Source organism: Uloborus diversus, chromosome 4 (assembly GCF_026930045.1).
Source record: "Uloborus diversus isolate 005 chromosome 4, Udiv.v.3.1, whole genome shotgun sequence".
NCBI lineage: Eukaryota > Metazoa > Arthropoda > Arachnida > Araneae > Uloboridae > Uloborus > Uloborus diversus.
Window position 1 is genome coordinate 151,265,470 of NC_072734.1, and position 19,109 is coordinate 151,284,578.

At 31.5% G+C, this 19,109-nt stretch overlaps 2 protein-coding genes across 2 annotated transcripts in view; one reads left to right on the forward strand and one right to left on the reverse strand.

The window, feature by feature from the left end:
- The window catches only part of LOC129221423 (brefeldin A-inhibited guanine nucleotide-exchange protein 1-like), an 84,356-nt gene extending 70,952 nt beyond the window's left edge, over positions 1-13,404 (forward strand). The window contains exons 33-35 of the mRNA XM_054855908.1: positions 4-142; positions 7,798-7,915; positions 10,438-13,404. Coding sequence (XP_054711883.1) covers positions 4-142; positions 7,798-7,915; positions 10,438-10,581 — 401 coding nt within the window. The 3' untranslated portion in view covers positions 10,582-13,404. The remainder of the gene's footprint in view (positions 1-3; positions 143-7,797; positions 7,916-10,437) is intronic.
- A 4,260-nt stretch (positions 13,405-17,664) lies between these two features.
- The window catches only part of LOC129220924 (uncharacterized phosphotransferase YvkC-like), a 90,078-nt gene continuing 88,633 nt past the window's right edge, over positions 17,665-19,109 (reverse strand). Inside the window, exons 26-27 of the mRNA XM_054855359.1 lie at positions 18,478-18,557; positions 17,665-17,670 (exon numbers count right to left, since the gene is read on the reverse strand). Coding sequence (XP_054711334.1) covers positions 17,665-17,670; positions 18,478-18,557 — 86 coding nt within the window. The remainder of the gene's footprint in view (positions 17,671-18,477; positions 18,558-19,109) is intronic.

A 19,109-nucleotide genomic window follows, 5' to 3' on the forward strand; every position in this document is an offset into this window, starting at 1 on the left:
CAGGCTTTAGAGGAACCATCAAACCAGATCTTTTATTGCACGAATCACACAGCTTAGCATGTTCACTTCGAATTTTATTTAGAATGTATACTGATCATAGCAGGCAGGAAGCTTGGAGAACAGTTGAAGAAAAATTAATATCGTAAGTGATCCTTTTTTAGTTAAAAATATTATTTAATGATTAGTTAAAATTTTAAAAGTGTTATTTATTTATTTACTAGAGGCCTGTCCCAATCTAGTTTGGGTTTAATATAGGACTCGACCGATGCATCGGCCTGGCCGATGCATCGGCGCCGATGGTTCAACAATTTAGCCATCGGCATCGGCATCGGCGGCCGATGCTAACTTGCAGAAAACATCGGCCCATCGGCCTTAAAAAACATCGAAAAGCCGATGGAATTGGCCGATGTTTTTTTTTTTTAAAGGACCTTTGTTGTTTTACTTTTTAATACAGAGTAAAGGGAGTTATTGTTTTCATACTTCGTGTTTACTGCATTCAGGTACCAAACAAGTTAATTATTGCGTTGTTTCTTGCGGCTAGATGTACGTATGTATCTCTCATAAGTTATAACTCGAAATGGTAAGCTGTAGAGGGATAAATTTTCGTATGTGGGGTATGCGTACGTTCCAGTTGTGCACTTCCCTTTTCGTTTCCGATTGGGTGTTCTAAAAAGCGTATTTACTCCTTTTTTTGTGGCTATTAATAACTTATTTCAATGTAAAACTAATATAGCGTCTCAGACTGAAGATCCTTTGGTGATATATTGTCGAATTGGAGACAATGGAAACAAATATGAGATGGCGAAACCGGTTTTGTTTCATTTTGTTAGATTCCCGCTGAACCGACGGTAATTTTTAATTTTTCGATGTCTGTAATATGAATCGCAGTAATGCAGTCTTTTCTGTATCGCTTCGGCGGACCTACAAGTTTGGGACCCGTCAAAATACATTTTGGGGCCTTATTTCTCTATCACAGAAGTTGTAAAACATTTATCATAAGAATTTTTGTAACTCCTACGGTGCCCCTATGGTTATGGGGCCTCTCACGCAATTGCAACATTTGCTATATTTTAAATCCACCACTGCACGTCAAAACAAACTCGGGTGCAAGTTTTAAAAGGGGTTTTTCTGCTCAATGTTTATAATTATTTTGAACTCCATTTTTTACGACTATTTTTTGTGTTTCCGAGAACACTTGCGTGCCCCTCCTCCCACTCCCTCAATTTCTGAAATTAAACTCTAGTTGTACTTCTTAGTTGCTTAAAACTAACACCATTCATAAAATTAGAGATTTTTTTTCCAAGATTTATCTATTGTTTAGGAAGAATTTAGAGCATTAATGTAAGAAATTGATTAAAGACGTTTTGAATGGTGACATAATTCGGAAATCAAAGGGACGTTTGAATTTTTTCTTCAGAAGTGCTGAAGTAGATTCAGAAACTCTTCCGAGGCGTTGGTGGTAGCGGTTCTGTTTTAAAAAAAATGAGGCCGAAGTTTAATGTTGTGAGTTACTCCAAAATCAGAGGGTGACCCCCCCCCCCCCTAACCCACCCTCATCGTTTCAAGCATTTCCTAAATATTTAGCGATTATTTATTTTGGTCAAGAAATGTCATTTTCGTATTTCTTGTACTTGTTTCACCTATATTTCGTATTGCGCCATCTTTTTTGCATCATTAATAGCGATCGTTTTTTTTTTTTTTTTTTCTGTTGTAAGTAACTATTTTTATGTATTTATATAAAATCAATGAATAAGTTATTTTCGTTTTCATCATATTTTTAATAATATGTTATAGAAAAGTTTCAAGGATTTTCTATAATGCAATTTTTAAATTTCAGAAAATTATTGTTAAATTCAAAAATTTAATTTGAACTTGTTTGTAGTGTTTCATAAAAGATTAAACAATCAAATTGTTCAATATTACGAGTGCAAACATCAGATCAAGTAGTATATGTATTCTGTTATTAACTTAGTGTAAATATTGAGTTTGTTTATTGTAGCTGCATTTTAAAAACCTCGTTCTTTTCATGGCTATTTCTTTTTTCCGCAAAATTTATGTCACTGTTATAGCTTTTATGAAAAATGCAAACTTGTCTATTCATAAATTTTAAATAAGTATAAAAATATTCCTATTAAGATTTAATATTGTTATTTATCTGTTACCTTTTTTGTTTAATTTGATAACTAAAAAATGTCTACGTGCAATCTTTCCCCATAAAATGCGTAATTTGTTGACGGTTTCATAGTTTTATTCTTATTTTTTTTAATGAATGATTAAACAACATAATTTTTTTAAATTATGTTTAATGTACCTAAATCCGTACATTATTACAATATTACTGAAATCTCAGTTATATGTTCAATTATAAAAATAACAAATCAATTGGTTATTAAACACTCTCTTTGTTTTTCTTCCTTTTGTCTTTCTTTCTTTCTTTTTTTTAGCTCTTGTTCTTCGTCTTTCATCATACAGCAGTCAAAAAAGGAGAAGCATAACTACACCCTATACAGATTGTACGTAGTGCGATCCAAACGTTCGGAGGACAAGCTGTACAAAATCTTACCCAGAATAGTCCACATTACCGAAGCACATCCACCTTCAAAAGGTCACCTTGATGGACTATGTACTACTTCTGTTAGTGTTCATATAACTTTTGGAAACACTCCTGGAAGCCATTTTTTGCTTTCTTCTGTGATGCAGCTTTATCTTCTCCTGACGGAAGAAAGCGGCATCCATGCAAATGTTTTTTTGCTGGGAACAGGTAAAAGTCACACGGAGCTAAGTTCGATAAAACGTTATGTTATTTGTTTGTCATATCAGAGTATTGACCAATCGAACCGTGCATCCTCAACATGAAAGTCGCCTTCTTCCCCACGATGAAATTAAAGCAGCAGCGCAAGAGACCTTACAGGAGGTTGCCATAAATGCCTTCCAGGAGTCCTTCTAAAAGCTACATGAACGTTGGCAGAAGTGCATAGTCGTTCTAGGTGATTATTTTGTAGATATATGTACTTCGATAATGGGAACTATTCAGGGTAAGGTTTTATACAACTTGTCCTGGAAACTTTTAGATCATACTACGTACGTATGAGTTTTCAACTTACTATTTTATAACGTTTTTGAGTGGCACAAGTTTACACGCATGAAGACATCACAAGAGAATTTGCGATAATTAGCTGAGGAGGCGTTCAAAATGAATATTTCGGTCATCTATATGTTCTTAGGAACATATGCATGTACAGATGTGCTGAAAAAATTTGTGAAGTATAAATTGGGTGATCGTAAAATAGAAATTTAGGTCGAAATCTGATATTTTTTTTTCTTTTTTTTTGTGATTACAATTCCTTATTCGTAGAAAGGAAGTAAAGTGAATTGAATCAATGATCATTTAAATCCCTGACAATCTTATAAATTTATTCTGTAAGATTTTTTTGAGCAATCACGATTGCTTATTGTTTTCATTTGACTGTCCTTGACGTTATGCTGATTTTATTCCCCCCCCCCCCCCGCCTCCCTCTGCAGCACTCCCGCCCACCGTCCTCTGCAGGCGTGGTTCCTCCGGTCCTGAGCAATGTCCCCCGAAATCCGTTTCTCCTGGTCGGTGGCGTCCATGTCCTACACACGCTCATGCACACACACACACACACACGCCTATGTGCATGCACAAGTCCATGCACACACAAGCCTATACATGCACAAGCACCTACACACACAGAGAGACACTCCCGCCTACGTCTATGCACAGGTCTACGCACACACAAGCCTATACATGCACAAGCACCTACACACACAGAGAGACACATCCGCCTACGTCTATGCACAGGTCTACGCACACACAAGCCTACACATGCATGCGCGCTTACACACACACGCACAACTATACACACGTAACTGCCCAGGAGAAGGGGCAGGTTTGGGGGGACAGGAGCAGTTTCTAGAAACAATAACTCCAATGAGTATGGTCCTGTCGCAACTCGTGATTGCGAAAAACATAATTTGAATTTAAAACATCAGAATTCAAATTTTTTTTTTTACTTTTTTCTTTGCCATCGGCCAACGGCATCGGCCATCGGCCATCGGCAATCGGCCATTTGGAGGAAAACAATCGGCCATCGGCCATCGGCCAGCTTTGAACAATCGGCCAACAATCGGCATCGGCCCATCGGCCAAAAAATGCCATCGGTCGAGCCCTAGTTTAATAACTATCTATCTTAAATAAGTATTACAAATGTACTTTTTAATTTGAAAATTAATAGTAAGCAACATTTGTTTGTTTCGTTTTTATTAGATTTGAAATAAATTGATTTACTTCATGTCCTAATTAAGAGAGACCAGCATATAATTCCCACCTGAATAATACAATATTCCTGTATGTAACTTTGCTATTAAATTGGAAAGAGGAAATATACAGGGACCATGGGGATGCAAGGATTATGAACCAACTCATCTGTGTCTGGTGCTGTAAGAACAATACTCGAAATCATATTATTCCGTTGTGAATTTAATTGGGGTTGAATTTCATTGAATAGATCGGACAAATTAAAGCTGCACAATAAAATTATTGGGATGCCGTCTTAATTTAAAAAGTATGAAAAGAAGCCCTGATCAGTACCCTAATGAAGAAATTCTCCAAATTGTCCTTTTTTTTCTTGTTAAACAGAGTCTTTCTGGAGGAGATTTTCAAAGTAGTTTAAATTTGGAATGGTCAGTTTTTATACCCCTAAGTAAAATCCCAGCAGTTCCGTAAAAAAATATCGCAAAATCCTGTTGTGATTGATTTTTGAATTGTGTGAAATTTATTGTATTTTTTTTCCAGTTCCACCGGGTATGCCCGATCAACATTATCTTTTGTTCCTGGTTTTCATGTGTCAATCATGTTTTAGTAGAATTTTTTTGCTGATTCTCTGCAGCGATTGCAAACATAAGTCCCCTATTGAGTGTCCGCTTCCATCACAAATTTTGCCTTTAATTTATATATTGCTTGACATTGAATGACAATCGTAGTATTTCTGCTGACGCTCTCCCTTGCTTGTCATAACAGAGATTTTTTTGAATGTTTGTCATAAAGCAATAGGGTCTAAAAGTTGACATAAAAGTTAAAATAGTTGTAAACAATTCTCTGGGTTTAGAAGTCAGAAAGTTACATGCATTCAACTAAGGTTAGTTTTCAAGGTCTGTCGTTGTCTATAAGGCAGAGTTCATTATGTGCTGCTTGATAGATTGGCGGGATCTTTAACTGTTAAACAACTTTGGAAATATGTGACACCACGAAAATGTTCCGGATGAATTCCTATTTGACAATATTCAGATTAGCTATTTGGATGAATATTGTATACTCTAATATATATTGTTTTTCTCAATCCAGAGATGCCTTTCTAACTCTTGTACTTGTTTTTTTCGAGAAACTTGCTTTTTTCTTAGGCCTTCATCTTTTTTTTTGGCAATTTCTTTTTGGTAGGATATTTAAGCTGTAGAAGTTTATATCGGTTTTAAATGCTTAAATACGTTCATCATGAAGAATAGTGCAGCAAATAAGTTTTATTAATTTTTTTTTTATTCTTTCCTTTTCAATGTTTTTTGTTCGTTGTTGTTTTAACTCTTTAAAAGTGTGATAATTGTGTGCAATTACTCTTTCAGTTGAGAATTTTCTAAGCTAAATGTACTTAATTAAATTCATTATCAGATGTTTCTCAGTTTGATTTTAGTATGAATCAAAAACTTTAAAGGATTTAAAATGCATGCAAAATTACAACTTTTAGAAACACGGATTATTATCGTTTATCTACGCTACTTGAATTCAAAAACTAAATTTTCCCGAAGTGAATCTCAGTTATATTACATTTGATTAAATTTTTAAGCGTTGATATTCTGTGACTCTAAAAGGTCCTAGGATAGTGAAATGCTATACACCCTATCTTCTGCAGCCTCAAATGCATTTAAGGCTTTTGGCAGTTCTTATACGGTCGTCATGTTTTTTCTCTCACATGTTTCAACCCTCATCATTCAGTTCGAAGAGAACGATCAACCATTCTGTCATTGCGAATGCGGGGCAATCGGGGTTTGTTTTTACGCATATAAGAACAAAACAGTACGAAAAGGAAACTGGTAGCAAAGTTAAACTATTCGTTTAAAACTATAGTGTGAATACATATATGCATAAATTATAGCCTATGTCACTCAGTACGAATGCACCTTTCATATAGTGAAAGAATGTTTCAAATAGTTTAAGTGGTTCCGGAGATTACCTCGAACATATAAAGACACAAAAATCTGCTCTCTCTTTATAATATTAGTATAGATTGTGAGTATTATTATTTTAGCATTTGAGTTAAGTCCATTGAGTTTTCTGATGATCTCCCCTGAAAATTTTTTGAAAAGTAAAAAAATTTAGGCTATCTTTGATGACCTCAGGTTGATGCAGGTTGATGAGCTCTCAAAAAATTAAGCAGAGGGATTCAGGGAGTTTTCCTTTAAATTTTTCTGAAACCTTATAACATGACAGAAGGCTTTCTCTGGTGGTTTAAAGAGAAAGTTTGGTGGCTTAAGTCTAGAAATTTTTTTAAACTGAATTCATAAAAAGATTAAGGTTTTCTTTGGTGATGTAAGGAGATCAGTAGTTAACTAATTTTAAATAGAAAAGAGATATCTATATTGTTAAGGACATTTTTCTCAGTGTTAAATAAATAATTCAAATGAATCATGTAAAGTCATTTTTCACTAACAAATTTGTAGTTTCAAAACATGTTTCCTTATTACTGTTATGATAATTTTGGGTATGGATATTTAACTAAAATCTTAAATGATTGTAAGAACTAGGTGTATTATATTATAGAAACCATAAGATGGTGAGAAACCAGACCATAAAAGTGGTAGGGAAATTTTCAATTGGTTGTTTGGAAAAATGGTTTCTCTAGCTGTGGGGCCACCCTGAAACTCCTTTTGATGAACCCTCTGAAATGCTGATGTTTTCAAAAAGTATTGGACCACATCATAATTTACTTTTTACAGCTGTTTAAATGTACGTAGGCTGTTCAATAAGTAATAAGACTAATTTTACTGCTGCGAAACCAATCATTGGAATGTTAATTCCTTTGGCATGAAAAATGTTTGTTGTCTGTATTAAAAAAGCTACCGATAGTTGGCGTGTACAGACTCATGTTCCTGAGTATCATGTGATTGAATTGAAGCCTAATAGAGGGAGCCTACAAGACTCAGCCAGTTGTTAAAACGAAAGCATCATTGGAACAAAGTTATGCAACATAAGTTTGTTTTCGTTTGCAAAAATCAGCATCAGAGATCTTTGATATAATAAGTGAAGTTTTCAACAATTGGGTAATGTTTAGAGTCAGTACTTTATGCTGGCATAAAGCTTTTAAAGTAGGCAGGCAAAATGTGGAAGATTTCTGCCTGTTTCCTTAACTTAAGAAATCATTAAGAGGTAAACATTTTGAAAGCAACAAAACATGTCTAAACTCTCCAAAGGCAGTTTTGAAAAAGCTCTCATAAGCTTAAGGTTCACAAGTTTTTAAGAAGTGGACAGAATGTTGGAGAAAATGCATTTAGTCTCGCAGAAGTTATTCTTAAACCATATAAATTATGACGATTAAAGTTGTTCTGTATTTTTTATAAATTTAGTCTTATTGCTTATTGAACAGCCCTCGTAGTAGTTTTCTTTTATTGAACTCTTTGAAGTTATTGCTTTGGGGATATTTCAAGTTAAAATTACCAACTTGAGTTTTGAATATTGCCTGAATGAATTTTTCTATTTAATACTTCCTTTTTGTTTAATTCTTTTAGAATATGTAAAGAAGCTCTGGAATATTACTTGAGCCTTAATGTTGAAAAACATAAAGATGTATGGACAAGTTTATTGCTCTTACTCCTTTCTAGGGTTAATCAATTGGATGATGAAAGGGTAAAATATTTTTATTGTTTCAATGCTTACCATCTGTTTGATTTAAGGTAAAAAAGCATTTGTTTGTGATTGTTAGAGTTTTATGCTTTAAAATTTTTGAACTCCAGTCGAGTCTCGACTTATGCGAGGAAGCGTTCCAATACCCTTCGCAAAAGTCGAAATTTCGCGTTGTGGAAAAAGGTATGTATACAAATTTCTTATTAACTTACTCAATTGTTTTAGGCATTTTAAACACCCCTCAAACAGTTTTAAACCACTTTTTAACAAATTATTACCGTTTCTTACAGAAAGAACTGAATGTTTACTGTATTAAAAAAAAATTGCATTACTCAACATAAAATACGGTTAGGATAGGATGCACCCAATCAGTGATCAATGGGAGAGAGAAATAAAACAGAAGGGACCTCAGTGGCCGAGTGGTCTAAGCTATTTCTTCACACACTTGAGGCGGTGGGTTCGACTCCTACCCTCGCTCTAGATGTACTTTTCCCTTTTTGTGATGTAAATTATTTCATGTGTTGTTTATTTGTATTCTGTACTGTAATAAAAATATATCATGCGTAAGGGAGACAGGACACTCAAGATTGTAGTCCTCATCAAACTAACCTGTGCAATAAGCACCAAAAACAAGGAAAGAAAACAGAACAGTATGGTACATACAGTATGTAGTAATAATAAAGCGCTGCACTATAATAATACTGTACAGTAAATACAGCTATTTATGTTGAGCATTTAGATTGTTATTCTAAAATATTTTTAAATGCAGTTGCATCGCATTTGCTCTTATAATGTTTCCACCTATGGTAACACCCCTCTTCCATGGTATCTATAATTCACAATACAAGAGCAGCTTTAAATTCCATCCTACTGTTTGCATTTTGCCTAGACTCTGCAAGCTACATATTAAAGCTAAGTTCTGAACTTTTACGGCCCCTTTTGACTTTTAATTGTACGTATGGAAGAGTCACTCATATCTAATTGTCATGCTACCTTCAATTCACTTTTTAGTTGTTCAAGCGTATCAAGAATTTTTACCTTCTCTTAAATTGTCACAAGCTTTCCATTTTTGTTTGTAACGTCCCAAACTTATTGAAACAGCGTGCCTAGGTGCCACAATATTTCATCACCTTTCATATTTAGAATTAAAAAAAAAAAAAAAAAAAAATGAAAAATGCAGAGAGGTTGTTGTACATACTAACAATGAGATGTTTATTCTAGTGTGGTATGGGAACTTATGCATTCAGTGATGTTAAAAGGTTAAAAGTACATTCACAAAACCAATATTTAGTAGCCAATATTTGATGCCGAACACTTGGAACCACAATTTCTAAACAAATATTTTGAAGTTGGGAGCGAGAAATTTGCATTAGCTCTAAAATTCGGTACTCATGAAAAACTCCTGTTATAGCCATTATGCTTAACTCATATTGCGTTGTAGTGGTGGTCGACTGTATGGGGAAAAAACACTATGAGTGGGTGTGATTGATCATCTAGAAATAGATTTTACGACTTTTTTTTTTTTGCAGTGGGAGGTGTCTCATTTGTTGACACCACCCACCTAGGGCAAGAAAGAAAATCATTCATACAAAAATGAATATAAATCTTTTAATAAAACTCCTCGAAGAAAATGAAGAAAAATTGTCAATTGTTTCTGAGCAAATGAAAAAAAAAAAAAAAAAATACCAAAATTTAAATTTTTAGATTTAAAAGTTGGGGAGATTTGAAGAAGAAATTGAGACATAAGAAAAAGCCATTTTTGTAAGGCTGTGATCCAGGATTGTTTTAAGAAAGCAAAATACTATGTCTGTAGCAATTTTTGGTTTTAAAGATAATTTTTTTTGAAGAAATTTTAATTGCTGTTTTTTTTTTTTTTTTGTGACAACCACTCTAGAAAGAGTTAATGCAATTTAAAAAGGAAGTATATGTATTATGTACAATTTTGCCTTTTTTTGTAAAAGAATATGCTAGAAAAATAAATAATTAAATAAATTTTTGAAAAAGTTACAATAAAAAGAATTTATCAAAGACTTCTTTAAATAGAATTGCTAAATGTGTGTATGACATGTGTACCTTGTATTTTATACAATCTATCTATATAATAAAAATGGCTGTGTGGGTGTGTTTGTTGCTTATACAAATCCAGTTTACTTTGGATCTTTGCCAAATTTAGCTCAAAGATCCTTTAATGCTCAGACATTCACACAGGAGGTGAAACCAGAAAATCTGTGAAACAGATTGTTAACACCTGTTAAAAACTCTGATTTTTTGCTGAAACAGCCATTAGGGATGCGCGGGTAAATAAATTGGCCAATTACCGATTAATCTATAATCGGAAGAGCAATCAATTAATCTATTGTGATATGGATAGTTTGAAGTCACTAGTATTTCCCTTAAATTATACTATGTAGTATTGTAGTATTTATAACATGCAATGTTTGTTATAATGTGGTAAAAAGATTTTTTGCAGAAGTTTTCTGTTCTTTATGTGCAATTTAAAATTAACATAAGATTTTGTATTTCAGTTTCGAGCCCACGCCTCAGCATATTACTTGCCACTTTGTGAAATGATATTCTTCGAAACCAAGTCAGAATTGAGAGCAATAATGAAGCGATTTTTCACTCGATCTTATAGAGCTTTCCGAATACGTAATTGCAGTCCCCATTGACAGCAAATTATCAATGTACAGCAACATTATACATATATATATGATATTTGTAGATAAGAGAGAGAAAAAATTCTTACACGAGTTACAGACTTTCATTTTTATTTAAAGCCATGCCTCTAAAATAAGCATAACTAGTCAGTTATGAAAAATGACTATGTAAATATTTTAAGTATTATCGAATTCCACCATACTAGTGTGTTTATAAGATGGCCTGCGATAGATAAATTGATTTAAAATAAATTTTTAAAAATAAATTTTAGTTTTATAAGCAAGATGTGTTTGTTCTAGTTGATGCAGTTAACCTCATGTAAATGCACACAAATTTTACTATGGCCTCTGTTTGCCATTATTTTAAATTCAGTGTGAAATTAGATGAGGAGTAGATCTGTATTTATGTTTGAATTATTGAAATTTTATCAAGTATTAATATATAAAAAAGTAAGATGCCAATTTTTAATATTTGACTAAATATATAAATACACAAGCTTGCTTTTGGCATGAGAATGTGAAAGTCAAATTATTTTCTATGTTTGTGTTATTTATAAAAATATTATTGAAGTGTGAAGCTTACTCGTTAGAAGATACTTGTCAGGATATTCTATTGAAAGGATATTTTTATAAGTTATGAACACAAAACAATTAGTTTGTGAAAATCAAAGATTTAATTTAAGCTTATGGATCTCTTTGTAAAAATAAAGTATTTATCTTTACAAATAGATACAGAACTAATTGGATTTTTGTTTTATTTATCTCATTGGTTTTAAAGTCTCCTGCACTTAACGTGTCTTTCAGACTTCATATACTCATGAATTCATATGGCATTCGCATGCATTTTTCAGTTAAAAAGTTACTGTGTGTTTAAATGGAAAAATCTGAAATATCTTAAGAGCGAATCAAAGTGTAGACCACCTTTCATTATTTAAAAAAGTCTCAGAAATAGGACTCTAATAAGGACTTTAATGGGAAATTTTAACCGAAGCTGATTTTAACATATAAATTAATTCAGGATTTTTTTGCAGCTGTATAAAAAATGCAAATGCAAGCTATGTATATTTATATTCATTAGCCCTTTGCTGATGAAAGTTATATTTTTATTGAAAAGTTCAGGTGTTTATATAGTTTTTTGTGGTTTGATATTTTGCTTAGCATATGTGAATGTAAATTCAACAAAATTTTCAGAGATTTTGAGCATATTTTTGAACAGTGTGTGCTAGTTTTATTTTTTTGTAAAACAACATTTTAAGTGGCTTGAAAAGCTGTTTATTAAAATTATTATTGTTTGCCGTAGTTCTGCATAGACTGCATGAAATCTACTTTTGTTTTTTGATTGTTTATGTTCAGGCCTGCCACTGAGTTTCGCTACTAAAAATAGTTGCTTTATTAGCTTTAATTATGGAAAATGGTCTTCAAAATAGTTGCTAGAGGCAAAAAAGTTTCTAAAACCATCTCACATTTTTAAATTTTTTTAAAAATAATGTATGTTATAATAATAATAATGTAATGATACTTTGAAAAACAGTCATACTAAAAACACGTTTAGTATCTTGGCGCATGTTATATAAGTGGTACCACTCAAAACAGGGGCTAGACCTATATGCGAGCAGATTTTCAGGAAAAAATAATGTCTAAACAACCCTTGGGAAAAAAAAAACCTTTGCATAATTTAGTTCAACCCTTAAACAAGTACTGACACATTCTGGTATTATTTCATATTGTCTGCCTATTAATAAAAGACATCAGTAAAGTACTGACGGCATAAAAAATGCCAGAACATTTGCGATATTTCCTATCACTTTAGAAAATAGTGCTCCTTTTTGGAATGTAAAAAGGCTGCAAGATATATAACAGCTAAAACTTACTGACATTCATTCAGAATACTAACAACAGTTAACCAAAATAATAGTAGTAGAAATGAACTTATTGTGAAAATTGTGATTGCAAAACTATTTACAAAAATGAAACTTTTCGTACAAAAATATGAACATCACATTTCTGATTGAGAATATGTTTATTATATTTTATTTTCTTTAAACAAAAAGTAAAATAACACAAATTAGTTTTTATGTATAGTCGCTGTTTTTTTTTTTTTACAATTGATTGTAAAATACTTTTTTCGACATATTTTGGCTAAACTAATCGCCATAAACATCTTTGCTTCAAAATAGTAGTTTTAGTTGCCAGTGGCAGCTCTGTATGCTGTAAAACTCCAACAAACCTTTGTCACTATTGTATTTACAAGATAGCTTTTGTTGCAATTTTAAAATATTGCACCTACAACAATCAAATAAATTTATTAAAAACATGAATTCTTAATTTAATTCATTATTTTCTTATTTATATAGTAAGTAAAAAAATAAAGTGTTGTTGAGAAAATATTAACGTCAAAACAGATTGGTATTAATAACTGAATTGGATATAAGCTTTTAGTGCATTTCAATTCACATGTTTAAAATATTCGAAAAATTATGTGAAATATTCATGCATTCTTAAGTATGTGTATTCAGATGTTGTTAAATAACTGTAATTTTAAGTAATGAATGAAGCTACAGTTGTCAATAAGTTGAACAACTGTGCTTGTAAAAACAATTTGGCACATCAAGCTTTAAGTGCAAAAAACAATTAGTCATAGTTGCTGTATCTTAATTATGATACAAGCAACTGTCAAAAAAATTTCCCACTATTTCGTAAAGTGAAAAAAAAAAAAAAAACTTAAGTGAAGAAATAAGTTTTGAATGTTATCTTTTTTATGCATTGTGGCATAAATTGAAGTATTGGTAAGCAAAACGGTGTAAGTGCAAAAAAAAAAAAAAAAACTAGTAAAAATAGCTAGAGAAACTCATCTGTTTCGAGGCAAATAGTGAATGAAAGCCTATCCATGGTTTGAACCCATCGTTTTACTAAAAACTTAAAAAGTACACTTACATCCTTTTGCTTCTCACTGCCTCAGTTAACAATGGTGAAATAAATAAAAAAAATCCTATAATGATCTTCAATTTGAAATTAATTTTGAATTATTTGTAGGAAATTCCCACAAAATAAGAGCTGTGAATTTTACTTTACTTTACTCATTTTTATGCATGGAAATGAAGACTACATTAGATAATATGAAGAGCACAAGGAAGAGAGGCGAAATATTAATCTTTCTAATGTTTAAGATAATTACATTTTTGATAGTTCAAACCCCTCAACCTCTCTTCAATGTATAATAAAATATTTGGTGATTTTTCCACTTGATCATGTTCCTTTCCTACCTGTTTTAAAAGAACAACAAATTCTACTGCACAAACTCAGTGCTGCTGTATTAAACTCAACTCTGAAAAAAAAAAAAAAAAAAAAAATCGCCTTTCTTCCATGCACTTATTATATACTGTTATAAATATAATTTTTTCCTTGCTCTTTTTTTCATTATTATTATGGTTTGTTCTGATTTTTACATTTTAAAGTGGAAAAACTAGTCATAATTGTTGTTTGTGTCCTTCTATGAAAAGAAAAATGAACGAATTACGGTAGATTTCTCCAATTATTATAATCTACTAATATGCTTATTTTCATTTGAAATATTATAGTTTTTGAACGTTATGAAAAAAATTAAAGCATTTTAAAAATAAAAACTTCTGATGAAAATGCTATTTTAAAAATTTAACTGTACAAATTGTCTTTTCTAAAGGTTATTTTTTTCAGAGATATTTTAAATTTATTTTTGAGTCCTTAAATGGTTGAATAAATTGGGGAAATTGTAAAGCTTGAATTACTAAATCTTCAGAGTGTTTTTTTTTTTTTTAAATGTTAGAAGTATTAGAAAACTGCAATCTTGTGCTTTTTATAAAGCATCATGTCAATATTAAACAAATGTATGAAAATCAGATTATTTTCAGCAATAACTAATAAATTGTTAGTCTTTCAATGTTTCAGTTCTTTGTAGTATTTGTTATTTTATAGTATTAGTAAGGAAGAAAATAAAATTATAGTTTTTTATTTCAGGATAAATTAAAGTATCTTTGCTTTGTTTATAACCCCTTCTCCCCATTTTTTTAATCGCAAATTAGCATTGTAATATAAGATGATTTAAAAATACTACATCAACATACTTTTTAAATTCAAACAAAGTGACAACATTAAAAAAAGGAAAAGGTTAAACTGGTAGCAGCTTTTTTAATGCAAAGCTTCCTTTAATTCTCAAGTCTTTAAAATAGTTTATGTAGTTTATTCAATTAAAATCACTAAAAAATAAAAGATAAATGTTTCTATTTTTTGGCGTGTCATTCCCTATCAAAGAAAGATCTTTATTTCCAAAGTCCTTACTATAAGTTCAAGATCCTTGCAATAAAAAGGATAGATTTCAAAATAATGTTGTGTATTCAAGCATTTTTTTTTTTGTTTTGTTTTTAAGATAAAAAAACTGCTTGTGTCAAAGCAATATAATTTTTCAGACTGCTAATAACATTATTACTGTTTTGATTCTCTTTAACACAGAAAAAAAAAATAATAAAAATATATCCTCAGCTTGATTATTATAACATTTCTAAATCATTGGAATGTATATCATGTCATAAAACTATTGCAGTCATTTGTGTGTATTTTTCCCTAAATTTCATTCTTTGTGTTCAACATTCCAAGACAATGTAGAATTAGATTTACTTAGGAGCAAATATTTATGAGCCTTATGTGGGTGATATAAAGGTCAATTTATTTTGACCTAAAAATTTAGAATATTTAAGAAAAGATTGTTTAAGTTATGTTTTTGTTGAATATTTGATATTGAAATAAAAAAAGTCTAAACATTAAACTTGAGTTCAATTATTCATTTACTTTTTCTTTGAATGGAAAATCAATTTTTCCGATGGCAAAAAGATGATTTTTTTACATAGCAAAAAAATAATATACAATATGTTTGCTTTCCACAAGAAGGCACTTCGTCCTGCTTCCCGAATGGAGAGGATCAGTAAACATATCTCCACGCTTGGAAATGAGACAACCTTAACTTTGGTGTGCATTTTAATGTGCCAATGTCTTAGTGTCCTTTACATCACTTGCTTCTTTTGTCTGTTGCTACTTTCGTTATTCTTACATTTTAAAAACTTTTTACGACAAAATGCTACGATTCAAATATACCTTCCACCGAAAACAGCAAAATAGGATCGTATACCACGTGATGAAGGTGGAGTCGAGTGCCTTCTCGTGGAATACGAACAATATATGACAGCCTTATCTCTCAAAAGTTTTTATTTGTCGAGTTTACATTTCGAAACCAATTCCGCCTTCAGTATTCAATGTTATGCAGTACAAATGCTGAGCACTATTCTGCCACATTTTCTGATTAAGGTTTAAATTGATTTGCGGAGAATCCAAATCAATTTCTGATACAGAATGATTCGAGTTCAGTTGCAAAAAATAAACTCAATATTTTTCTCACATGTTACTAAAAATTTTAATGATGGAAAGAGCACTGCACAGTTCTGTCCTACTGCAATATCATGAAATACAGCAATCTAAAAATCAGTTACATTATTTTTGACCTCCATTCAGTTACAATGAATTATACTGATGATCACCTTTTTTAGTAAAAAACTAGAGGACCCGGCAGACGTTGTTCTGTTCAAACTTCGTAAATTGAAAAGTTAAAAAATTTCAAACTATCAAGTGTTTGAACCGTTTTGTTAAAAAAAAAATAGTAAAAAGAAAATGATTTAAGCTGCTTGGTGTCAGAATACGTATATTTATCCCCGCTGCAACATCCCCCATATGAAAAAGAATAAAACAACCGAAAGTATATCATTTTAAAAAATGATAAAGCTAAAAACAGTTTATTGAATAAGCGAAAATCACTCATCCCCCCTCTCCCGATGTAAAATAAACACATTCTACAACTAAAATGACTAAACACACTCTTTAAAATTTTTCTCCGAAAAAAAAATACAATAAATTACTTTAACAGTAGCTTTAAAATGTAAACAAATGATCACACAACTCTATTGTTCAAAGCCAAAGTCGCTAAGCAAACACGTTACTGTAATCCGGCCGATCAGTGAGTGAAACCAACTCCGACCGATTAGTGGTCCGATCTTTTGAACGAAAACTTTTAAAACTTCATATATTGTCTAATTTGTTCTTTCCACCAAAGATAAAGATCTTCCACTCTGCACTGATCTTTTGTGTACAGAATTACCCTCTTTTCCTTTAATAATGTACTGATTAGTTAGATAATCCTTAAAGTATTCTTGACATTGGTGCCAAAACACAGATGGATTTCAGCCGAGAAACAAATGTTGCTAGGTACGGTACTTTCTGATCATTTGGTTAGGAAACCTAAAAAAGCACCGATCCAGTCACATGGTTCAACTACCGACGACAGAACACACGTTTTGTGTGAACCTTCCAGTAGTCTACTTTAAAATATATCACGGGATCTAAAATCGTTGCTTTTAAGAAATGAGGCTTCACTCTCTCTACTTTATCTATTCTCAATTGACATATGACAGTAGGAAATTTCATTACAAAAAACAGAGCTGGCTTTCTTATTGTCCTTTGGCAACGGGTTAAATATTTATTTCAGTTCTCACTCAACAATAGGTTAAAATAAATATTAATCGTTTGGAAGATGTAACCATCCTATGTTTAAATTAATTACTTAATTAACAAAAACATTTCGGATTTGGTCCATCGAACTTCGAAACCATGCTTGCCACAACTTAATTACACACAAAAAATTTGATCAAAATCGGTCCAGCCGTTTAGAAGCCTTATGGTGACAAACGTACGCACAGAAGATTTTTATATATTAAGATACCCGCTTTTGAAATATTTAAACATGCTGTGCAAATCATTGAATACATGAAAATGTGTTTATTGATTCAACAGATACCAAAAAGTATTAAAACTGTTTCAGATGTTTTAAGGAGAAAAGAAATTAATTGTAGCATTAAGTCCCATGGTTTGTAAACTTCATACCTCAAAAATGCTCATAGTAAAAACTTATCTTAAATATCAATATAGTCCTTGAGAAAATTTAAATTATCGGAAGCAATCAACTGTTTTAAAGTTTTAGTCAAACTCATACATTTATGCCTCCTAGCCTGGGCTGTTCTAATCCTGAAAGAAAAGACATCCAGTTCATGCTAATTAAAATAGATATTTTGCCTCCTTCCTCTTTTTTTCTGGGAGGCACTAGTTGTCAGTAGTAGAACATATCAGAAACATGAAACATTCCTTTTGATTAGATTAAAAATGGAATATTAGAAGAAGTATTATCATAGTTCCACTTAACTATTGTATCATTTAATCTAAGACATTTAGTATCATTCTACTAAACTGTGATTATATCACAGATTTCACTATAATTGATTTTGGAGCTATTCTGCAAAAGTCATTGCCCTCTAGTCAGCATAAAAAAATAACTTCCATGATTTTTGCCCATACTTAGCTGCAAATTTTGTATTAATCACTTTAAAGCAGTCTTATTAACTGGACACATTTAAGACTGCTCCCAAGCTCACTCCTAAGTTCAGCCAAATTTTGTCTTTTGTGGGTATTGAAATACTCAATGATCCAAAACCAAAAAATAACTATTACACAACCACATAGCACCTTACAGTTTGACATATAGGTAATATAAATTAATAACATGTAATGTCATGTTAGACATAATCTTGCAATTACAAATAAGGGTAAATGCTTACTATTTTAGCAGTAAGTAATGTTTAAAAAATCAAGGAATATTGTACAACAATTTCATTATAACCTATTAAAAGTAAGTATTTTTTAGGATTTTTTTTTCCTCCAATAAAAATAAAACACAATTCCATTTCAAAATAATGGTTAACAGTTTTTATATGTTGTCTTTCCTGTATTGCACATACACGATAGCAAATAAATAAAAGTCTTTATACAAGTTTTTACAAATTCAAGTTTTTCTTCTTCAAGGGATGTTACTTTAGTGGGACTGTTTCCACTGGTGCCATCTAAAATAACAATATCACCTAAAAGACAAAGATGCGTTAGTAGTGGAGTTATGCATTTTACATAATGAAGAATCGTACAAACCACACATTTACTTATTGTACTGAGCAAGATAGCGGATTAAGTCCTAAATGCGAAAAGTTTCTAAGCATTGTTTAGAAATTAAAAGGATTTAGACTTAGCGACAATATGACTATTTTACTGACAACTTAGTTATATCTCGCAAAAGTGCGAGATGCCAAAACTAGCATTCAGCCTAGCAATAATTGGAGATGTTTTATCTCCAGCGAGATCTGAATTGACAATCTCTGTAAAACTTAAGTTTCTCTCATTGGTTTTTCAACAAACTTGAAGAATATTTTTCTTCGTGTCAATGAGCTTATCAAATGAAAGCTATTTGTGTAATATCTACCGTATAACTGTGATAAAGCAAGGTACATTTTCATATACTACCACCAAAAGTTATGGTAAAAAGTCATCAGCTTCTGTATATAGGAACAACAAGGAAATTGTTCCTTGAAGTTAAAAATCCTTCTCATCAAAAAGTTCATTGCTGTATTACATAAAGTCAA